General features: G+C 38.2%; 1 protein-coding gene across 3 annotated transcripts in view; it reads right to left on the bottom strand.

Moving 5' to 3' along the window:
- Positions 1-10,616: 10,616 nt before the first annotated feature.
- Positions 10,617-25,734, bottom strand: part of LOC114475537 (aryl hydrocarbon receptor-like) — a 37,297-nt gene continuing 22,179 nt past the window's right edge. The window contains exons 9-12 of one of the 3 annotated variants that reach the window (XR_003675480.1): positions 23,486-23,627; positions 21,411-22,440; positions 10,891-12,090; positions 10,617-10,806 (exon numbers count right to left, since the gene is read on the bottom strand). Coding sequence is in view for 1 of the 3 variants with exons in the window: in XM_028466433.1 (XP_028322234.1) it covers positions 11,971-12,090; positions 21,411-22,440; positions 23,486-23,627 (1,292 nt within the window). In the remaining 2 variants the exon portion in view is untranslated. Of the gene's footprint in view, positions 12,091-21,410; positions 22,441-23,485; positions 23,628-25,734 lie in introns of all 3 variants that reach the window. The other 2 variants (XR_003675479.1, XM_028466433.1) reach the window with 2 other exon arrangements.

A 25,734-nucleotide genomic window follows, 5' to 3' on the forward strand; every position in this document is an offset into this window, starting at 1 on the left:
CGTATAATAATTTTCACCTCACGACATTTCATGAAATGGGCATCATCGGACAAAGTTTGCACAAATATTTTGATGGAAATAAAAATAAAATGACTTTGAATTTGTAAACAGGACGACAAAATACTTAGGAAATCATACCAAATAGGGCAGCAAATAGACTGAAATTTTTGAAATGGTTGTAAAGATAAATAATAAAGGACTAACTAATTATAAATTGAAGTGAAACATAATCTTGGTTTTTTTTTGGTAATCGCTCATTAAATCAGACAAAAGAATAATGCTAAATAATGTGGGAAAAAAGTGACAAAGACACATCTGAATTACATCCGAACAAAAACTCCAAAGGTACTCAATTAAACATCACTATAAACACTTTATTCTGCCACGCCTCTGTGTACATCAATAACAGAGGAACCATCATCCTGTTCTCTATGTTATGGTTCTAAGGAGTATTTTTAAAACCTGCGCCACTAATAAAAAAAAAAAAAGCCTCTCAGTGAGATCTGAAAGCAGGTCAGTGTCCGTGTTCTCCATCAGAGGAAGGACCTGAGTGCTTATAGATGGATCATATTAAATATTTCAGACACACACATACACATCTGTGGATCATTGTGTCAAACTCAGGGTTTGAGGGCCAAAAGAGGCCCACTCAGTAAACGTTAAAGGACGTCCTGTTCGACGATGGCCTCTTCATTCATTGGAGTTTGTTTGAAAAAATAAGTGACACACATATTGCATCAAAACCGCATGTAGATGTTGGTAATTTGATTATAACAATGATTTATTGGCTCCATTAGTAAAAAGAAGAAAAAAAAAACGCCGATGTTTAAAAAATGCGATAGCAAGGTTTAACAGTTTTTGATAAAAACAGAGGGATGGTCTTCATTATTTGCAATAAGTTTAGAATGAGTTTTGAAATGGGGTCTATATTTAGGTGAAAGTTGCAATCTGGGATGTTAGCACCGCTTTGTGTTCACTTTTAACACCAATCTGTCCTTTTTCTGCTGCAAAGACGAAGAGGCAGCTGAGTTGTACCTGACTAATCGACTAAACTGATGTTTACCTCACGACGAGTCGACCGCAGGTGCGCTGGGGGTAGCCCCCCCTCAAGTGGTGTCCTGAGGTGCTATAGTCTGCGGGTTGTCTCGGGCTGGGCGCCAAGAGTGGAGAGTGATGGGCGTGGGTCTCTGCCCCAGTGAGCCCCTCACCCATTGGGCACAGTTGGTGGGTTGCTTTGGGGCGGGTGCCGCTTCTTGGCCTGGGTCAGATACCTTTGTGGAAAATAAATTACGTTCCAATTGTGTAAGATTTGGTCTCTTATTTTATAAATGTTTACATGAGATGTTTACTGTATGCAAGGGAACCGTGGCAAAATTTTATACCAACAAATAACATTAGGGGTGAAAGTAACTCGTAACTTTTACTCTAAGTACTATTAAATTGAGCTACTTTTTACTTGTACTCTAGTATTTTGTGTATGACTTACTTGTTCTTGCATAAAATCAAGTAACAGTACTTCTACTTGAGTAGGATAGTATTCAGTACACTTTACACTAGTGTTTCTCAAATGGGGATACGCAATGGCACTACGGGGGGGAGAGAGAGAGAGAGAGAGAGAGAGAGAGAGAGAGAGAGAGAAAAAGGGAAATTTACAAATGGAAGTATGAAAAATATGGGGTTTTATAATGTTTGATTTTTAAATAATTTTGATATTCACACTGAATATTTCCAGCAACTCACCAAACGACCGCAAAAAACACACAAAATAACAGAAAAATATACTGAATAATAAAAAGAACAAAGAACAACAAAATACACAAAATTACAGTTAAAAATACTTAGCTTCACCAGCAACACACAAAACGACAACAAAGACCCACTAAATGAAAGAAAAATATACAAGATCACTTTAAAATACACAAAAATAACAGAGAAACATACAAAATGACATTAAAAAACACAAAAACAACTAAAAAAAATAGACAATAAACAAACAACAACAAAATACACAAAATGACACAAAAACACACAAAGTGATGATAGAAATGATCTTGATTAGAACATGAACTGAAAATACAAGGGATAAAAACTATAAAAATGAATCTATTCAGGAGGCTTTAAATACTGTTTCATTCACTTCATTACAAAATGTGATTCTTTAAAATGTGTGTTTTCACTCATTCTTTCCATCATTTTGCTCTATAGTTGTTTTTTCACAGAATTCTGAACAAAATGTAATAGTCGGACATAAGGAGGTACTTGGATTCAAAAGTAAAAGAAAGGGGTACATGAGCCAAAACAGATTGATAACTATTGCTTTACACCTCTAATAGTATCTCAAAATTATGACTTAGTACCTCATAATTATGACTTAGTATCTTATAATTAGCACTTAGCATATGATAATTATAATTTAGTATCTCATGAATATGACTTAGTATCTTATAATTAGGACTTAGCATATCATAATTAGAACTTAGTATCTTATAATTATGACTTAGTATCTTATAATTAGGACTTAGCATATCATAACTATAACTTAGTCTCTTATAATTATGATGTAGTATCTCATAATTATGACAGCATATCATGATTATAACTTAGTATCTCATAATTATAGCTTAATATCTCATAATCATAACTTAGTATCTTATAATTAGGACTTAGCATATCATAACTATCATAACAGTATCTCATGGTTAGGACTTAGAATATCATAATTATGATGTAACATATCATGATTATAACTTAGTATCTTATAATTATGACATAGTATCTTATAATTAGGACTTAGCATATCATAACTATCATAACAGTATCTCATGGTTAGGACTTAGAATATCATAATTATGATGTAACATATCATGATTATAACTTAGTATCTCATAATTATAGCTTAATATCTCATAATTATAACTTAGTATCTTATAATTATGATGTAGTATCTCATAATTATAACAGCATATCATGATTATAACTTAGTATCTCATAATTATAGCTTAATATCTCATAATCATAACTTAGTATCTTATAATTAGGACTTAGTATATCATAATTATAACAGTATCTCATGGTTAGGACTTAGAATATCATAATTATGACATAGCATATCATGATTATAACTTAGTATCTCATAATTATGACTTAGTATCTTATAATTAGGACTTAGCATATCATAACTATCATAACAGTATCTCATGGTTAAGACTTAGAATATCATAATTATGATGTAACATATGATTATAACTTAGTATCTCATAATTATAGCTTAATATCTCATAATTATAACTTAGTATCTTATAATTATGATGTAGTATCTCATAATTATGACAGCATATCATGATTATAACTTAGAATATCATAATTATGACATAGCATATCATGATTATAACTTAGTATCTCATAATTATGACTTAGTATCTTATAATTAGGACTTAGCATATCATAACTATCATAACAGTATCTCATGGTTAAGACTTAGAATATCATAATTATGATGTAACATATGATTATAACTTAGTATCTCATAATTATAGCTTAATATCTCATAATTATAACTTAGTATCTCATAACCCCTGTTGCTCAAACACGTACCCCCATTTGAGAAACACTGATGTAAAGGAGCACCACCTAGAAAAAATCTTGCCTCGCTGTAGACGTCTTTACTCTGACAATCTGAACCAATGACACGCTACATTCATAAATCCAAGCCTAACTTCACCCACTGGAGGAACAAGCTTACATTTTTGGCCAATTCTTTCCCACCCAGTAAAATAATGTCTTGCATAGTGGTGGTCTCTGCTCTGCCAGCGTCAAGCTTTCCCGGCGGGCCGAGCGACGAGGAAGCTAAAGTGGGACACACAACATCTTGCTTGGATGATTGATCACGTCACAAACAGGCAAAGTTAACCGGCTGAAGACTGCGGGAGAAGAAAAACTCTCATAAATGATTCGGGCTGGCTCATTAAAGATGCAGAGTCAGCAGCACATGGAGCTCAGAGAGCAGAGCTCAGCTTTACATTACACTCACACTCATTTGGTTTAGAGTAAACACACAAAAGGACAACAAAAACAAACAAAATGAGAGAAAATATACAAAATTACTCCAAAAATACACAACATGTAAGGAAAATATACAAAATCAGAGAAAATTAACAAAACATTTCCAAAACACACACAAAATGCCAACAAAATGGGAACAAAATATCCAAAGTGACAACAAAACACAGAAAATGAGATGTGAGAGAACAAAAAAAATGAATCTGAAAACACACAAGATGAGAGAAAATATACAAAATTAATCTGAAAACACACAAGATGCACAAAATGTCAACAGATACTATAATAATACTTACTAGTACAGTGCTTGTTGGAAGTATGTATTTATATAGTGGGAGGAGCTTAAGTAGAGTTGTCAACTGTGGCCAAATGAGTATGTGTTTGAAGGTTGGATGTACAAAGAGGTGTACATACTCTGTACTCTGTAGTGTTATAAAGGGGTTTATTTGCGGGTGCAAAGTAAAATAGCGTGTGCAATTTCCCTGGTTTAATTCTATGGGACATGTGTAGGATAAATAAAGTTTGCACCAATGTTTGCTGGACTTAAGCAAATAGATAATAAACGTCATCCCCTGTCCTTAGACCCTCCTTCGGCAAGGAAAAACTAAAAAAATTGAATTACACACAAACATGTCATGTACATCGAAGGTGCTCATGAGGCTATAAAGACGTGGTGAAAATATCAGCATTGATAATGACTTGTTCGTGGAGAAATGTGTATGTGTCGCTGTTCGCTTTGAGCACATTGAGCGGTAATAACTTCTGGGAACTATATGAGTCTGGCTCTGTGTGCGTGCCGCATGTACATCCAAGGCACACATTATTGTGGATTGTGAATGAATACACGAGGCAGCAGCGCAGTTTGACTGTGTGTGTTAACAAAAATATTTACAAAAAGGACAACCAATACAAACAATACACTATTCCAGAAAAAAAAAAAATGGATTACCCACAATAGAGCAAACGCTCAGTTCAGTACAAACGTTCAGTTCATATCCTTTTAATCCAAAGAAAGGTTTGTCCACAGCGGTATGTGTGAGACTTTGTCATACCAGTTTGTTGATCTAGCTCACCAAAGTCAAAGTTAAAGTCAAAGTTAAGGTCAAAGTTAAGGTCAGAGTTAAGGTCAAAGTGCACCTTTTAAAACCACTCCAGCAGAGTGAGACTCAAGTGTTTCAATAATTGCGCAATATTCATTCATTCAATATGTACGTGTTCATCAATGTCAATAATGACCAAACTCCATAGCCCATGTAGCGCCAATCAGAAAAGTAACAAAAAAAAGTCAAAACAAAAAGTAAAGCTCCAAACTACATGAGTGAGTAAGTAAATTAAAGTATTATCTACAATTTGGCTGTCTTTTTTTTTTTTTTTTTTAAACAAAAATCATTGTTTACCTTCAAACCGAGCGGTCAGAGCTGAGCTTCCATGCACGGCACCACAGAGAATCAGCAGTTTTCCAGATGGAGTATTGAACGGGTTGAGTTCAATACCGACTCTAGTGAAACAGTGCGTTATTGTGCAATTACACAGACAGTTCTATGGTTTAAACAATGGGAAACTTGACGGCAAAAGACTCACCAGTGGCTGACGATTTCAAACGATCTATTCAGAGAGCTCCCGTTTTTGAGACGCTGACGATAGCATGGTGCAGTGATGGAGACAGAGGAGGAGTGGAGTCCGTGACCTGTGATTTAAAGGTAGTTTGGGGTCACGGGAATAATTTGAAATAACCATGAAATATTAACTTTCTTTTAAACCCAAACAAACTGCGACACAGTCACATCATGAACCGGAACCGGAAATAGTGCGCTCATTACAGAGAGGGAGCCGTAATCTCTAAATAAAATTAAAACTAACATTTTCCAACACCAACTTACTCCAAAATAACGGATGCACACACTTGGGGTAAGTGGAAGCTGTTGACAAAGTTTCAGGTCGAACAGACACCGCGTCGGGGGAGAAATTCGCTCCACAAACGCACACACACAAGCAGTACTTCCTTGCTTTTATAGATAGATAATAGAGTCAGGTTAACTGAACAGTTTTTAGATAAATGTAAATTGATAATCATATATGATATCATAATAATGATTGGAGCCTGAAGCCTTTTTCTGTCTCTGTGTGTGTGTGTGTGTGTGTGTGTGTGTGTGTGTGTGTGTGTGTGTGTGTGTGTGTGTGTGTGTGTGTGTGCGTGTGCGTGTGTGTGTGTGTGTGTGTGTGTGTGTGTGTGTGTTTGTTTGCCTTCACACACACAGATGGGCGCGAGTTCACACATCTGTGGGTGTAAAAAGCGTGAGGACGGAGCAGCTAAAAGCCTCCTGTGCCTGTGCGTGCGTCACCTGAGTGACTGGGACCCACAGGACCAATGATGATTTGATAATAATCATGATCACAAGCTGCTTTTAAGATCAAAATGACTGAATGAAATCACTTCCCACACATTAACCCACTGTTATTTACCTGATGGAACCTGTTCCATTAAAAAGAGGCGTGATTGGGAACAAGCCACACCTGGGTGGAAACATGAGGCAGCTGATCACTCACAACCCAAACACGCTGACATCACTAGGAGGAGGAGACACATTCAGGAATACCTGGAACACAAAGACAAGAGTTAACACAAGAGGCCAGACTTAAAAACACAATAAAAAGAGAAGCACAAGGGCTACTCACAAACAAAACTATACACAGATGTCTATTAATGTGTGTTGTCCCTATCAAATAATAAGATCCATATAGGTCTATAAAGGTCTATAAAAGCCTATAAAGGTCTATAAAGCTCTGTAAAGGTCTTTAAAGGCCTACACAGATCTATAAAGGCCTATAAAAATCAATAAAGGTCTATAAAAGCCTATAAAGGTCTATAAAGCTCTGTAAAGGTCTTTAAAGGCCTACACAGATCTATAAAGGCCTATAAAAATCAATAAAGGTCTATAAAAGCCTATAAAGATCTTTAAAGATCTATAGAGGCATTTAAAGACCTGTATTGGCTTTTATAGACCTTTATAAACTCTTTATAGGCCTTTAGAGACCTTTATAGGCCTCTAAAGGTCTAAAGGACCTTTAAAGGTCGTTAAAGGTCTATAAAGCTCTATAAAAGTCTTAAAAGGCCTAAAAGGTCTTTAAAGGCATATAAAGGTCTTTAAAGGTTTGTAAAGCTCTATAAAAGCCTATAAAGGTATATAAAGGTCTTTAAAGAGCTATAAAAGTCTTTAAAGGCATATAAAGGTCTATAAAGGCCTATAAAGGTCTATAAAAGCATATAAAAGTCTATAAAGATCAGTAAAAGTATTTGAAATATCTATAAAGGTATATTCAGGTCTAGAAAGGCCTATACAAGTCTTTGAAGGCCTATACAGGTATTTAAAGGCCTATAAAGGTCTTTAAAGGTCTATAAAAGTCATAAAAGACCTAAAAGGTCTTTAAAGGCATATAAAGGTCTTTAAAGGTTTGTAAAGGTCTATAAAGGCCTATAAAGGTATATAAAGGCCTTTAAAGAGCTATAAAAGTCTTTAAAGGCATATAAAGGCCTATAAAGATCTATAAAGGTCTCTAAAGGTCTATCAATATTTATAAAGGTCTTTAAAGATCCATAAAAGTCTTTAAAGGTATATAAAGGCCTATAAAGGTCTTTAAAAGTCTATAAAGGCCTCTATAGGTCAATCAAGATTTATAAAGGTCTATAAAAGCCTACAAAGGTCTTTAAATGCCTATAAAGGTTTTTAAAGGTCTAAAAAGGTCTAAAAAGGCCTATAAAGATCTATAAAAATCTTTAAAGATCTATAAATGTATATTCAGGTCTATAAAGGCCTATAAAGACCTTTAAAGATCTATGCATGCCGATAAAGATCTATAAAGGTATATAAAGGTCTTTAAACATACATGTCTATAAAGGCCTATAAATATATATATAAAGGTATAATAAGGTCTATAAAGGTTCATAAAGGTCTAAAAAAAGGTCTTTAAAGATTTATACAAGGCCTATAAATGTATATAAAGGTATAATAAGGTCTATAAAGGTTAATGAAGGTCTAAAAAAGGTCCAGAGGCTGATTTTGATGTTGTGAAATTCCTCCAAAACAACTACAATTTCACCATGTGTGATGATGATGATATGCATTTAATGATGATATCCATGTATGAAGATGTCTCAGCCACTTCAACTGTTGTTTTGGTGCATCACATGGAAGACCATTTAGATAGTATCTTATAATTAGAACTTAGCATCCCATAATTATGACTTAATCTCATAATATCAAATAGTATCTTATAATTATGACTTAGTATCTTATAATTAGAACTTAGCATCCCATAATTATGACTTAAGATTTGTATTTTTTCCTGTTTTGGGTTTTTTTTTTACTGGTGGGAATGGGCTTCCATAGTAATTAGATTGATTCATTGTTATATTACATTTTAGATGAATTTAGGCGAAGTATTTGATGAAAATGTGTCTGATTGGCTCATTTCACATCCCTTCTGAGTGTATGATCTGCCTTTTATGATCCAGAATTGCACTGTGGCCAGTGTGTGGCACAGTGCCACCTGCTGGACAGGTGAGGAGCAGCATGAACAGGAGAATGAGAGCATGAATAAACAGAATCCTTTAATACATAACACACTGCATTATTAGAAACCCTGGAAACACACACCAACACATTCAGTGAGAAAAAAGAACAAAACAAAGCATGTGTCCCATAAAAAAAAAAAAAAAACATACAGTTTGGTTTCAGAGTTTCCTCAACGTGCGAAAGACGTAAAAGTACTTCCTGTTTTGGCACCTTTTATTGTTGCACCAAAATATGTGGGCAATCAGATCATGTGACCTCATTCATCTACTCCGCCCACTAAGGGTTCATCAGGGACACTTTGACGCCCCCTGGTGGGAAACACTGAGGGTATGTTCACGACTTCTATTTACACCAACCCGGGGGGTATTTCAGAGAGGAGGTTCAACAAACTCTGAATCTATCAATAAACTCTGGGTTAACATACCCCGCAATGTGAAACTCTGAGTATCTGGTTCTATCACAGCTGGTGGGTCAATCAACTCTGAGTATGTAAACCTTAAATTACCCATGTGCACGAGCGCGATAAAAAGCTATCATCAATGGAGCGAAGCTACCATGAGCTACCATGGCAACAAACCATAAGAGACTGGCTTATTTCACCCCGATGAGGCTAGAAGTTCTCCTGCATCATTCAGAATGCATATCATCAACCTTTCTGATTGCTCTGCATACAGAGACAGAAAGAAAAAATATCCAGTCTTGGATGCAAACGCCTCTCGCGAGTCGCAACTTAGAGCATCTCTAATTATTGGAGCCTCAACATCGATCAGATTTGGAATGAACGTACAATCCATGACTGACTGGGGTTCAGGTGGGCGTAGCCAAGTGGAAACCTTATTTAAAACGTTAGCGCGCAGGTTCAGTTCAAGGTGTATGTTACCGTGATAACAGTGTATAATGGTGGCACCGGCTCTACTCGGCTTGGCTCTACTCTCTTTTTTCCCGTTTCCACTGGGAAAAAGTACCTCCTCCGTGTCACCTGGTGCTGCTTTTTTGAGGTTCCAAAACCGTGTAGAGCCGATGCCGCCAATGGAAACGCGTCAAAACTCACCTCGCTTTCTACAACCATAAACTCAAGAGTTTCCCTTTTTTGAGCCCGAACATACTCAAAGTTTGAATATAACCTGCTTTTCTGAAATCCCAGTTTTGCATTATTTATGTGCTGATGATGTAATCAGAGAAAAGCCATACGGAAACATCACTGTCACACATAATGTTGTCACAGAATCACACAGGTCACCGATTTTGGTGCAACACTGTCTCCTAATCACACACACAACTCCTGGGAACAATATTCAGACGCATCAATAAACACTTTGTACTACTTTCAGTGCTGGAGCTTTTAAAGAGCCATGATTTTTAAAGTAGTGCCCGCACGGAAACACACGCACACACACACACACACACACACTTGATTTCTTTCACACATCATCTGAGCTCACAACAAGGTTGAACATTTAAATAATGGCTCACATATGAACACCAAGAGTAAATGCATATTTGTGTTGAGGTGGAAGTGCGAGACATTCGATGAGAGAGAAACTGCTCTCCGGTTTTAGGATCCCACTCGGTACTAAATGCTAACGCTTCCGGCTCCGCCCCCTGTCCAGACCACGCCCCAAACATGATGATCCAAAGCCCACTGGCAGACACTGCTGAGCAGGAAACCTCAGTCTCATCAGAAACCACTGAGAGCTGACAAACTGCTTGTTCTCCTGCTTTGGTTTGAGACTAACAGAGGTTCTCAACTTGTGGTTTGGGACCCCGAAAAGGTGTTTGTCACAGGAATGGGAGGACTGAGATCTGTTGCTTTGATTTTCTTAAAAACATGGCATCCACTCATTTCTCACACAACAAGGAATGACACATTGGTTGCTCTCTTTGATACTGCTGAGGAGAAACAACCTGCTCACATGCTGATGTCATTTGTTTCCATGGCAACATGCAAACTATGTTTGACAATTTCTTCATAAGTCACTCTCACCTGTATTTATATCACTTTCACCTGTATTTACATCACTTTCACCTGTATTTATATCACTTTCACCTGTATTTATATCACTCATACCTGTATTTACATCACTTTCACCTGTATTTATATCACTTTCACCTGTATTTACATCACTCTCACCTGTATTTATATCACTCATACCTGTATTTATATCACTTTCACCTGTATTTATATCACTCATCCCTGTATTTACATCACTTTCACCTGTATTTATATCACTCATACCTGTATTTACATCACTTTCACGTGTATTTATATCACTCTCACCTGTATTTTCTTTGTAAATGTAGTTTTTTTTATCAAGTTAATGATAATCAATCAATAGTGGTCGATTTGTGTTGCCTGCTTAGCTAGCGGTTGCCTTTAATGTGCTTTAATGATGCATGCTGTGATATTCTATATTATGTTGGGTCCGAACGCTCCTTCCCATTTAATATTTGTTATGTTTATTAATAAGGGGTCACGGTGCTTCCCAAAGCCACATCAGTTGAGAGCCTGAGCAGAATCTAAAGTCAGCAAATGTCCAGCGTACGTGTTGGAGGCTTTTCTCCTCACTATTGGAACTTGAATAAATGCCTCTGGGATCACAACATAACGGCTGATGTCAGAGTGTATATGCACTTCCTCTGCCATCTATTATTTACACACAGCTCCTTAATGGCTCAGTGTATGGGGATGTTCCCTCTCTCTCTCTCACACACACACACACACACACACAGTGGAAACACTGGGAGTCAGAACGAAGGCAGGAACAGAACCTATTCACAGTGTCAGGAAACCAGAAAATGCTTTTTGACATCAGACTGCAGATCACATCCATTCTGAGTGTGCACATCAGATCTTCTCTGAGCGTGCACGGCGTTGAAATGCAACGTTTGGCGTAAAGTGTGCTGAGAAGAAATGCTAAAAATCAAGTCTTTTAAAGGATTTGCAGCGCGGCTTGTTTCCACTTTGAAGTGTTCCACGTATCCTTTCATCTTTAAATGTTGCTCATCACATCCTGCAGCTTTGGAGGATTTCTGTCTCAACACTGATGGACACAGAATGGCACTGTCAGTGTTGCTGCTTACAGGCAGATGTTTAATTCTTGTGTCAGAGGACAACAATCCCATTCTTTCTGCTTTAAACTTTCAGGTGTTCTGTTTTTCTGTTCCCTAAGTTCTTTGGTTTGTCTTCACTACACCTGTAACCTGACTTTGGAGCATGAGTAGTGGTGCATTGTGGTCGGCGAAGGTCTGAATCCTTCAGAGTGACTGCAGTGAGTAAGCCCCGATGGCAATGAAAGGTTCTGTGATGACGCAGATAGGAAGCTCCTCCCCCTCAGCCTCAGAGGAAATAACCAGACTTGTCCTGCAGAGCCGGGAGTCCGTCGGTGTTCCCGTTGGGAAGCAGACACGTCCTGACGTAGGCTGCGTTTGTGGCAGAGATGAGGTGAGCGTTCTCCAGCTGAAAGGACAACAACACACGGTTACACACAGAATGTTCCAGTTGGTAACTGTAAAGTAAACGCACAAAACAACAGTAAAAGCACACAAGATGACAACAAAAACATACAAAGTTACAGAAAAGGACAAGAAAATAACACAAAACAGCAAAAAATACTGGATGACAAGAAAACGTGGCCCATGGACACTACAATCACATTGTTGTGGTCTCCATCGCTGGTGAGATTAACTTTGTGCAAAGGTTTAATGACGACTGAGCGATTGGACGACATACACCAGTCATCTTAAAGTGATCAGGCTCCCAGTCAGCACTGGGAACCGATTAAACCAGTGGTCCTCAACCTTTTCAGCCCACGACCCCCAAAATAAAGGCTCCAGAGACCAGGGACCCCCATTGTAGCTGAAAGTGGTTGAACACAGACATGAACATTGAAGAACAGTCATGAGGAGACAGGGTCATCTAAAAGGGGGAATAAAGGGGAGAGATTTTTGGGGTCCATCCATAAAGTCAGCAAAATGATGGTCCATTGTTCTATGAATCTGTGATAACCACAATAATTTATTTAGATGAATAATATCCAATGTTATACAGGAAGTTTATTATTATTTGCACCATAGTACATAGTCATCTTAAAGATGTAAACCCTTGTTTTAATCAGAAATAGTATGGGTTAAAAGTGACCAAAAATGGTGGAAAAGGTAGTGAAATGGGATTTAGGGTGAATTAGAGTGGCCAAATACTGACAGAAAAAGTGGCAAAAAGGGTTTCAAAGTGTCAATATTGGAACAATTAGAAGAAAGAATTAGTAAAACCTGCGAATAATGGGCATGACAAATCGAGAATGTGGTTAAATTGGCAAAAATCAGCAACGAATATGGTGAAAAGAGGTTAAAAGTGACAATAATGGGTCAACATATGCGACATTAGGTGTGTATAATGGTGGAAAGGGTTTATAGGTGCTGAAAATGTCTTGAAAGTGGAAAGAATGTGCAGAAAAGGCATTGAAATTTGATGAAATGGCAGAAATGGGAGTAATGTCGCAAAAATGCATCAAAATGAGCAAAAAAAATGGCAAAAAAAGTGGGAAAAGTGATGAAAATAGGTTCAAATATGGCAAGTTTGGTGTCGTTGCAGAAAAATTGTAAAAAAAAAAAAAAAGCAAAAATGGACTCATAAAAAATGATACTTCTGGCGACCCTTTCCCAGTGTCTCGCTACCCCAAATGGGGTCCTGACCCTCAGGGTTGAGAGCCCCTGGATTAGAGCAACACTACAGTGTATAGCAGCTCATTATTTACACTTCACCTTTGTGTTCAACCATCCCTGGTTATGGGCATGGGACCAAACCGTGGTTGTGTTAGCTTAGCTTTGCTTAGCACATAGCGGCGACGTTAAAGCAGGACGCTAGCAACGTTAGCACACAGTGGATGTAGATCCAGTGAGTCTTGTTCCACACGTGAACACATGCCCTGATGTTTACTCATGTCCACCTTTGCATTAATGTGACTCGACTTTAGTCGTCTCTTCAAATCAGGTGCAATAAGGTGGTTTTGGCCTCATACGATGACGACGATGATGATAATGATGATGTGCTGCTGAGCTGCGAGCAAGACCCGGGTTCACCCCCCGCGCAGCCCTGCTCCGCATTAGGTAATGATGACAGTCAAATTGTAGGTCATGCTCTCCTGGATAGCCTGCCAGCATTCCTCTTTCAGCGACAGCCACTGACCCTGAAGAATAACAGAGGAGGCTGAATGGATGCCTGCTGGGGCCGACCTTATTCTGTTCGTTAGGCTTTCTTTACCGCCTCTTTGTGGAGCCTCAGTTTGTTTTTCCTCTAAACTGCAGCGATGATCTTCACGCTCGGACGCACACAAATATGTACACACACACAGTCCAACACTAAGGAAGTTATCTCCAGTAAAAACATGGCTCATTGAGTGTAAATAAACAAACAAACATTTTTTTCTGAACCTGACAGGCTTTTGATCGTTGCTAACGTGGTCTTATTGTAATTTTCTGTATTATTAACTTCAAACATCAAACCTTGGGATGAAACAATTCACTCATCTCCAGATACGATTCGATTCACGATACTGGGTTCACGATACGATTCTCTCATGATTTATTTCACAAAATGGGACTGTAGACAAATTATGACTGAAAAATATGCCATTATTTTTTTTGGGAAAATTGTCAAAAGAATCCCTTGATAAACTATTCAAAACAATGCAATTTAACAAAAAATAAATCATGAAATGAATAAAGGAATAATACAAATGAATTTGCCTCTTAATTTAAATTCTAGTTCTATAGTAAACAATGAAAAACTGCATAGTAGTTCTTTTTCTTTTTAAAAGTGCAACTGAAAATGTATTTTGTGCCTTAACAATTGGACTTTAAAAAAAAAAAAACAGTCTGCACTGTATTTACGTCAGATATGTTTGAACCAGCAGAGGGCGCTGGTAACCCAGTGGTCGGTTGGCATGCAGCTTTTCCAGCAGTGAAGAAGAGATGCTATGAGCTAGCAGACAGAGCTAATAGAAAAAGGTGACTTTTACAGATATTCACGTTATATTACTGATATTGTTTCGGTGCTAAAGGGGTAAGGAATCATATATGAACATGCTTAAGAGTAGAAGGCGGCCAGAAAGAAAGTAATAGCAGATTCTGCCCGCCGCCTCAGCATTTGGACAAGAGAAGGATAAATATATATCATCCTCTGCTATTTAAAAAAATTACTGCGACTCAATTTTCAGAGAATCGATGTGAACCGTGGTACCTATGAATCAATTTTTAACTGCTGTAGGAACCCTGGTCGATGGTCAAAAGGCGGTAAAAACACTGTCGCACGTTTGGAATTTTATTACACTTTTATGACTCAAAAACAGACAATGGAAAAATGGACCAAGGAACATTTCTTCAAATCCCAGCCCTTCTCCCTGCAGACTCTTTGCTGACACCCATCCTCCCCAAAGAACAGACATTCCACAGAGATAACAGGGATGTAACCTGACACCCTACACCAGAGACATCCTCTTCAACATGAAGATTAAAAAGGAAGAAATAAAAATAAAACCTATACACCATCTGATGCTTTAAAGGCAGAAATGTGATTTAAACGAATTTCAGACATGGGACCTCGATTTTAACCATTTTTCTACAGGAAAGAGACTCATCGTGTGCCTCCATCTGATATATTTAAGCACTAATGCAATCACATATCAAGGGAAATGTTTATAACTTCATATTCCATGATCATTGATCAAAGTGTATTTGTCCTCTTTTGTCATGGTTCAAGCTAGAAATAATTCAAATCAGTCATTTAAGGGATAATCAATTGTAAGTCATTTTTCAAGGGTTCATACAATTGGCACACATGCTCCATTTTAGACCTAACATGGTAACACCCTGTCTAGTTTTATGACTCTTTGTTTAAGAAGCACATGTGGGACAGCCCCACCATCTTGTCCAAGCAGTTTTTAATTTTTGGAGCAAATCAATTTTTATAGCCTCCCATGACTGAGCTTTAACAAACTCTAGCATCTTTGATTTGAGAACATGTTAGTTAAACTACCCATTGACGTCCAGGAGTGGTGCCGTGTAGGAGAACCAGAACCCCAGCCAGGCCGACAGTATCCCGTGGGCCCGTACAGTGAATGAGCGGAAAAACGTCTTCGGAAAAACGCAGGAAAAACTTTTTCCCCACACACTGCTGGTTACGCAGAAGGAGCTGTCATCATCACGCCTGTTCGAAGGAGGGTAAAACTGCACGCACACACAATTCTGACAAAAAGGTGGTTTATAACTTAACAAATTCTCTCAATCGAAAATTCTAGATTCATAGTCCATAATTTTCATTTTGGACTATGAGCGTTAGAAAATCCCTATAAATGCCAAATTCACACAAACATCTAAAACACTCAGAATGTGTAGATACCATACAGCTGTGTTAAAATGTACATTTTGTGTGATACCAATGAGTCAAAACAACTGTGAATAATTGTGAAACTGCCTAATTTATCATCATGTTAATAGCCTGTAAAACAAACATGTACATATTGTAAACGCTGTGTTTTTATTGACATTTAAACTTTTATTAAACCTCTATTCTGACGTCAAGAACCCACTACAAAAACAGGGAACTGTAACAATTAATTAAAATATAGTGATCTACGACACTTAAAACTCAATTCTTGATGGCACCTCAATGAACATATTAAAAATGAATAATTCATATTTTTGTATATTAATCACCCTTTGTTCCCCTACACTGCCTTACGATTAATCGTTACATCCCTAATCAAGTCTATAATCAAAGACATTGAAAAACTATCCTTCAATATCTGATGATAATAATTGGGGTTAATAGTCTAATGCAGGGTTTTTCAACCTTGGGGTTGTGACCCCATGTAAATTTGCCTGAATTTTGTAGTAATAATAAAACAAAATAAATACTGATTAGAATTATGTATTGTGTTTATTAATTAGTTGAGTATGAGGCTATTTTTCACCCATCTCCAATTGTTCTAAGAACCCTAACAACAAAGTATTTGAGGTTCATTTTCCCAAACTCGCCTGTTTTCTAGAGTTTTAGCCTCTGAAAACACAATTTCGGAGCGCTCCTAAAAACAGGCAGTTTTTTGGGCCTTCAAGCATATGCATGAGTTGGCATAAACACACAGCAGCAGCAGCAGCAGCAGTAAAACTTAAACAGTCGCTTTCTTCTCCTCCTCACCTCTACTGACCACATACAGTAAATAGTCCATTTAAGGTGATAGTCCAATGTTTTGTCTGACCACTGCGTCGCATTGGGTCACAAACACGTCAGATCATCCCATAAAAGCAATACGAGGTGGTGTAACGGCTACTAAAAGTGAAACTGATTGTGAGCGCTCAAGCTACTCTTCGGATTATCTTTAAACTGAACGTAAAGATATTAACTGTAATATCAACCTGCCTTTGTCCTGTTTGTTTTAGCTGTGATAGTTTGAGAGGGAGGAGCTCACATTCTTATAGGGTAGGAGGAGCACGGATTGTCAGGAGGAGGAGTTTCCACCTTATGATGGATTGGGGGGTGGGGAATCCCAACTGGCCCGTTTGGAGCTGACTTTTTACAAAATGTGAAATAACAAGAGAGGGAGGAAACAACTTTTTCAACTTTGGCCTCTGAATGAGGCTAAAGGAATGTATATCACTGTAGCAAAACCATTATAAAGTGAATTTTTCCATCATACTGCCCCTTTAAATAATTAGGGTCCGAGGGCCATACTGGCCGTAGGAACCTATCGTTTTTGCTTTTCTAGGGTATTTTCAGTTTTACCCCTTAGAATGCCCAAAGTCTCACCAAAATTTGCACGCACCTCAGGCCTGCTGAACAATTCGATATTTTGGCGCATTATAGACGCCAAAAATAGAACGGAACCGCACGACCGGCAGGTTTGCCCGATGTATACGAAATTCGCCACATGTAATCTTGACCCCAAGATGAGCAAAAAGTTATGAATGACCCACGCCCAAAACCAAACAGGAAGTAAGCCATCTTGAGTCAAAGGTCAAAAATGAAGAAACGCATTTGCGCGAACTAGTCTGAGGGGCTTCATCCGATTCACTTCAAACTCAGCCAGAACACTTACGACCCACTGAAGATGAAAAATTAGCGAAATAATTTGCGTATCCCTGATGGTTTGGTCGTGGCGCGGCCACAAAGTTGCAATGCTAATTTCTGAAGCATGCCACAATCAAAAAAAAAAAAAAAACATAACTCCGACACAAAGTTCAATCAGCATCAAAATTCACGCAAATGACATTTGTCCAAGCCTATTCATGACTGCCTTGAAACATTTCCCATCATGCCTTGCATTTTCGACAGGCGCCATTTACGGTCATCATCACTGTTAGCAACTATGGCACGCCAAAATAGAAAAATGCATTTAACTCTAATATACAAAGTTCAAACTGCTTCATATTTGATACACATGATGACTGTCCAGCCCTAAAACAACAATCAATGTTAAAACTACCCATCATGCCTTGCTTTCTCAGAGGACGCCGCTTTTAGTGGAAAGACAATATATCGTGTTGACTTCAAAATAGTGTTGGATGAGTCTTATAAGATGGGAGCAGGTTGCTAATGAAGAAAAAACAGGATGTGATCAGTGGGAGGGGCCTATAATGTCACTGGAAAATCCTTCGCCATCACATTCTAAATGCTGTATCTTGGCTATTTTCTAATGGATTTGCATCAAATTTACTGGGAGTAATTTTTAACTGGTTTTCCCTTTCATACTGGGTTTTTTCGACTGGTGCCAGTTTGCACGCCATAATAGAAAAAACGTTATAACTCTCATATACAACGTTCAAACAGCCTCATATTTGATACACATGATGACTCTCCAGCCCTAAACAAGAATCGATGTGAAAATTACCCGTCATGCTTTGCGTTCTCAGATGCCGCACGCCATAATAGAAAACCGCGATGCCTCTCATATACAATGTTCAAACAGTCTCATATTTGATACACATGGGTTACCGACCCCGGCCACTCCTTCGTGGCTTTAATTGTTATTCTTTACTCAAATTAAAACATCGCACACAATCTCAAACAACTGTATTCTATACTTTCACTTTGTCAACTATAAATCTAGTTAAAATAAAATGCAGTATAAAATTATCTGAATTGGCACATAATGTCACTTTGTCCACTAATCCTGGCTACTCTGTATTTGTATAAAAGAAAACAAATATGATCAAAAAACTCATTTTAGAGGAAAATAATTGCTCTGGGGTTGCCAGAAATTTGCTATATTAAAACAGGGTCACGACCCCAAAAAACCCTGGTCTAATGGCTAATAAATCCTCTCACTAACATGATCAACCAAAAGCTTCAGTTTTGACCTCATTTGTTAACATGTGTGTAACATGTGATCATTACATAAAGCTGCGTCACAAAGACCATCAGCTATGCCATCGCTGAAGTTTTTTTTCACCATCTTTGATACACATATGAATAAACTTCAGTGAAAACATGGAAGTAAACACAGACAACGAAGAAGGCTCTGACTGCTTTCACCGGTCTCTCCCTCGTCTTATTTACATGTACTGTCTGCTCACATCAGCACAGTTTCATCTGAGCTCTGTGTGCGCCCCAGGCCTGTGTGTGCCGACTCGTGATAAAATCCCTGACAGTGAGCGTTGGAGGGCCAACGGCTGATATCTAAGGACAAAAAGCCACTTCAGGCTGCATCAATGAGTGTGATCCCTGGGTAAGAATGTGCGATATGTCGTCAAATACATTCTCACTGGTAAGAATATGTCATCCCACGACAGAAACGATAAATTCCCATGTCGTAAAATAGCAAGGGCCGTGGGCCATTTGTCCCACAATTTAGCCAAGAATGATCCTAAAAACATTGTTCCAGGGGCTAAAATGTTTATGGTCAGATTTAACACTTGTATGGAAGGATAAAAGCTAAACACGTCACACGTCATGTGAAAGAAATGTTAGCATTAAGCTAACGTCACTATTCATCCGTCCCAACTTGTGGAATGCAATATTTTTAATTATATTTCATGAAGCTGGTCCCATTAGACTGACGTAACTATTGAGTAGGGATGTAACGATTCACTCAACTCCCGATACGATTCGATTCACGATACTGGGTTCACTATACGATTCTCTCACGATTTATTCTACAAAGTGGGACTGTAGACAAATGATGACTGAAAAATATTCCTTCATTTTTTTCGGGAAAAAACTAGAAAATACTGTACTATTTTCCTTTTATTTTTCATTGTCGAAAGAATCCCTTGATAAACTATTCAAAACAATACAATTTAACTAAAAATAAATCTTGAATGAAATAAATATAGGAATAATACAAATGAAGAAGAAACCTATTAATCTAAATTCTGGTTCTATAGTAAACAATGCAAAACTGCATAATAGTTCTTTTTTCTTTTTAAAAGTGCAACTGAAAATGTATTTTGTGCCTTGGCAATTCGACTTAAAAACAACAGTCATTTCACTGTATTTACGTCAGATATTTGTTTGGAACAGCAGAGGGCGCTGGTAACCCAGTGGTCGGTTGACATGCAGATATTCATGCAGTGAAGAAGAGATGCTACGCGCTAGGAGACAGAGCTAATAGAAAAATGACTTTTACAGATATTCACGTAATATTACAGATATTCTTTTGGTGCTAAAGGGGTAAGGAATCATTTATGAACATGTTTAAGAGTAGAAGGCGTTATGATACGTGATATGAACCGTGATACCTATGAATTGATTTTTAACTGCCTTACAATTAATCGTTACATCCCTACTATTGAGATTATTAGACCTAAATATCCCGAATGATTAAATCATCAGCTTGATCTGGTTTGATTACAGGAAATCAGAGACATTTATCAACCACAACTTTATGTAACTCATTATCAGATATAAAATAAACAAGATTCAGCAGCAGTAAAAACACTAATGGAGTTAATTTTGCTTCTGATGTGCTTTTTTTTAAGGAAATAATTTCATTTTAACTGAGGAAATAAATGAATTACATACATTAACACTAGGGCCGGGATAACGCGTCGACGTAATCAATGACGTCGACGCAAAATATGCCCGCCGATGCGTCGTCCGACCAAAACAGAGATGGCGGTGCCGGAGAATAACTAATGCGAGTGGCTCCTCCGAATCTCAAAAGTGCAAGGCAGTGAAGGCGCACTCGTTCATTGAAGGTAGCTGTTCCCCGTAACCCTCGTTCTTTATCCCGGGTATGACTGAACGGCAGCGCGTCGACGAGACAAGGAAGAAATGCCCGCCGTGACATCAGCGGTAGCAGCAGCAACAGCAGCCGCACGCACGCACGGAATAAACATATATGTTTAGGAATTCACGTTTTTTTTAATTTCAGATATGTAAATCAACACTTTTAGTCAATTAATGGGGAGACAATCGAACTGGAAAAATTAATCGTTAGATTAATCGATGCATCGAAAAAATAATCGCAAGATTATTTGCTTAAAAAATAATTGTTTATCCCAGCCCTAAATAACACTAATAAAGTGACCCACATGCACTAATATAATCCATAAAATATCAGCCCATGAGCTGTTTGAGTCAGCTATTATACCTTTTTTTAATGTGTCTAGTGTTGATGTATTCAAATGAATTTGTGTGTAAGGAACCTGTTTATACTTTAAGTTGGGAATTGTTTTATTTATTTATTGTTTTTATTTATCGTCATTTTTTTTGTTACCGTGATAAATACCATAAATTGTCGGGATAATTTATTTTTTAGTGTATATCGCCCATCCCTTTACCTTGCTGTGCGCTGAGTCCTGGGAGCTGCTGAACACACTGTAAGCCTCTAAGGACGGCTGCGTCAGAGCCAGGAGCTGCTCCAGCTCCAGAGCCGAGCCGGGGGCCTGAGAGCTCTGAGGAACTGGGAGCTGGAAGGAGGGCGAGTCCGCTACAGCCTGGTAGTGACGCTGATCCTCCAGGGCCACGTAGTGTCTGTTGGTGCTCAGGGGGCTCTGGGTGATGTTGGTGCTCACTTGGTTCTGCTGCACAGGCCAGTGCGAGTTCATGTGTGTGTGTTTCCCATTCACATGTGTGTGTTTGACAGCAGAGGAGTCTGTGTGGTTGTGTGCGGTGAGCAGCCAGTGGTTGTTGCTCGTGAGCGGGGCCCCCGCGTGCTGCTGCATCTGCTGGGACAGCTGTACTATGGGGGCTCGTCCGGGATCAGGAGGAATGAAACCCCCCGTGTTGCCACCCGCGTCGCTCTGCAGGGAGTCGTGAATGTAGGAGAGGATCTCGTTGTTGGTGAGGATGTCGCTGAGTGAGGGCGTGCGGTCGGGGTCCAGCTCCACCTGAATCATCCGCTCGTCCAACAGCAGCAGCTCCAGGTCCTCCGCGTTGAGGCCCAGGTTCTCCAGGGCGCTGAACAGCTCGCTGTTGGAGCACGTGTCCTCTGCGTCCAGTGTCAGAGAGTCCAGCGTGGACAGCAGCGGGTCGCAGCCTGACACGGTCTCCGCCCCAGGCCGGCCTTCGGCCACCCACGCTCCGCTGAGTCCTTCCTGGGACGGCCGAGGCTCCGCATCTGGCTGGCAGATGTACACGGACCCATCCTGGCTCATTAGCGCCCCCAGCAGGGACTTTGGGTCCAGCTCGTCTGAGGAGCTGCTGTCCACTCGCCCCTTCTTGGATCTGCTGCCTTTAGCTTTCCCGCGCGCTGAGTCGGGGAAGCCGTGCAGTGGGTGACCCGTCTGGTAGAGCAGAGCCTCTCCTGTGGCGAACGTGAAAGGAAGGTGCATGGAACGCTTCCTCAGGTGCTCCGCCCCTTCCTCCTCCCTGCCGACGCACACACACACACACCAAGGTCAATTATAATTGTTATAGCGTAACTGACAACTAATTACAATTATGGCGTAATTGTACTTGTCAATTGAAAATTGTCAAGTACATTGTTCTCGTTGGAGTTCTCTATTATTTTTCTTCCCCAACTCCTTTGTCGTGGAACTCCTCTTGGGCTATTAATGCAGCACTAATGACACATATGTCATCTCATAGGGGCAATGTCAAGGATGTAAAGTTGACCTTTTCAGGAGTCAAAATGTCAAGTTCAAGGTCAAGGTTGTGTCAAGAGTGGAAAAACCAAAATTTGCCATACTCTATGAATATTTATCAAACATGTTTGATGCTTACATTTATGAAAAGCTCATGTGGAGTGTTTCATTTCATTGGACCAAAGCTGTACGCCCTACCAGTAAAAAGGTAGGGGTCAAAGTTCATGACATCACAAAAAAAAAATAAAAATATTTTTCCCTATAACAAATTGAGGTACAGCGCTCAGACGGGTACCATTGAACAACATTTCCTTTCAATGTGTGACCTTGACCTTTGCTCAAGGTCATTCTTATGTTTTTTCTGCATTATATAACTTGTCAACTTGTCGTAAAAAAATATTAAAAGCTATATTTTCATTGATTAGGAAGCCTTACAAGGTAACCAATAGATAAGAAATTAGATGATAGATATTAGTTTTTAGTGCATTTTACAGCTGATTTAGGACCTGTTAGGATAAGAGATGCTTACAGAAAGCTAACACAAAATAAGGTTAACTTTTATTATTATTCCAGGCTCAGTAATTGTGATTACTTGTAATTGAACTTTAGTAATTGAGAACATAATTGTAGGATACAAAAATAATTGAAATGTAATGGTAAAAATGCTGGTCACTGTAATCACAACTGAACATGGGCAATTGAAAATGTAATTGTAGCTGGAAAAATGTAATTGACCCCAACCCTGACACACAAACACACACACACCCTCTCAGCACCAAAGACGAGATATTACAGAAAACGCAGAGAGTTGATCTGTGTAAAGCACGTACGCCAAAGGCCTCTGGGTGGCAATGATGTAATCTGGTCGTCCGTTCTTGTAGACGAGTCTGGCGTTGGCCTGAACCCACTTCCAGCGATTCTCCTTAGTGAGCAGCCTGAAGACGGTGAGGCCGCTCTCGCCCGTCTTCATCACTGAAATCAAAGCAGAGGACACAGGAAGTCAATAGCTGGGTTTCCATTACAGATTTTCACAAAATAAAAGCGATATTTCTAAATGTCGACAAAGTATAATTGCGCTTTGAACGTGTTACCATTGAACGTTGTTTTGGGAAGGCGCCTCGTAACTCTCGTAAAATCTCATCCCGCGAGACTTTGCTGCAGAAAGATGGACGCTCCAAACCTCCTTATAACTACGGGTGTGGGGAAAAATTGATTTCACGATACAGTATATCGCAATTTTTTGGGTGCTGATTTTAAATCAATATTTAAAATTTTTTTTTATTTAAACATAAAAACCTTGAAAATTGTGCCACTTCCGCACCTCCACTCAAGTAGATGGCGCCGTAGATATAATAATAATAATAATAATAATAATAATAATAATAATAATAATAATAATAATAAATAGGATGTCTTGAAGCAATTTGTCCTCTCAATGACCAATATCTTCTGATGAACATGTACAGCAACTTGATTTTCAATCTCTACGTTTAATTTTGATATTAACTGGGTATAACATCGCAAGATATTATCACAATATCATATCGTGATATTGTGATAATATCGTATCGTGATACGTATCGTATTGCAACATCCTTGCCAATACTCACCCCTACTTATAACACTCTAGTCCTTTATTGTTTCACGTCTAATGTGGCCGTAATAATTAAGTATAATGCTACGATATGTCCTTTTCTGAGGTGTGGATATTCTTTAAATTGAATTGACCTATTGATCATCACTAATAATATTTTATAGGTATAACCTCAGTTTAGATTAGAGCACTGTATTAAAAGCTTCTATTGACTTATTTACGGTAACTGAGCGTATGTGTTGGCCCTAATCATGCAGTGACATCAGTATAGATGTACAGTACACACATCCCTCCACAGAAGCTCGTCGTGCTTTTTCTGCCTGAACAATGTTTTCCAGTCCTTGCTGCATATTTTAGCAGCTAAAGCCACGAAATGCTGACCTCGATCTACAATATTTATGCCCGTGGACAAACACTTAGCTTCTATATCCAGCAGCAGCTCCGAGGCTGCGTCACAGTGTGCTGAACACTCCCACTGTGGAGGGAAATTAGAATAATGACCAATCTGTGCATCCACATCTATTTTTTTTTTTGTCCTATTTTTCTTTAGTTTTTTTGTGCATTATTATTATTTTTATATTTCATATTTTTGTACGAGATTTTAATGTATATTATTGGTATCTTTATTTTTGTGTATTCTTGTAGTTGTCTTGTTTGTTTTTGGTGGCATTTTTGTGCAATTTTTGTTGTCGTTTTGGATATTTGTTTTTAGTTTTGCGTATTATATTTTAACGCATATCAACAGTATTTTTGTGTATTCTTGTAGTTGTCTTGTGTGTTTAGTTGAGTTGTTTTGTGTATTTTTCTTTTCTTTTTGTGCAATGTATTTTAATATTTGATATTTTTTGCATTAAGCTGTTGTTGTCGTTTTGGATATTTGTCTTTTGGTTTTGTGTATTATATTTTCCTACTTTATTTTTTGTATATTATATCATATTTTAATGTAATATAATGAATGAATGTAATGTAATGTATAATGTATATTTCTGTATTTTTGTTAGAATTTTGTATATTTTTCTTTTATTTCTGTGCATTACATTTAATGTATATATAATGTATTTTTTGAGTATTCTATTTGTTTTAGACATTTTTGGAGTAGTTTTGTATATTTTTCTTTTCTTTTTGTGCATTTTATCTTAATATTTTATATTTTTGTGCATTATATTTTAGTGTGTACCTTTTGAACAATATTAAACCTCCACCAAGTGCTAAATATCCTCTTTGCCAGATATTGATCATTGATACAGATCATTCACACTTTAAAGGCTTGTATAAAAATGTTTTACACATGGCTGTGCTGTTGTGTAATGAAAACAGGGTAGGCTAATGCTACTGCTAGATTAATGCTAACGCTATGCTAATGCAATTGATTGGTGAATGCTAATGCTATTGCTAGGCAAATGCTAATGCTTTGTTGGTGCTATTGCTAGACTAATGCTAATTCTACTGATAGGTGAATGCTAATGCTAGGCTAATGTTATTGAT

This window comes from Gouania willdenowi, chromosome 2 (assembly GCF_900634775.1).
Source record: "Gouania willdenowi chromosome 2, fGouWil2.1, whole genome shotgun sequence".
In the NCBI taxonomy this organism is placed as follows: domain Eukaryota; kingdom Metazoa; phylum Chordata; class Actinopteri; order Blenniiformes; family Gobiesocidae; genus Gouania; species Gouania willdenowi.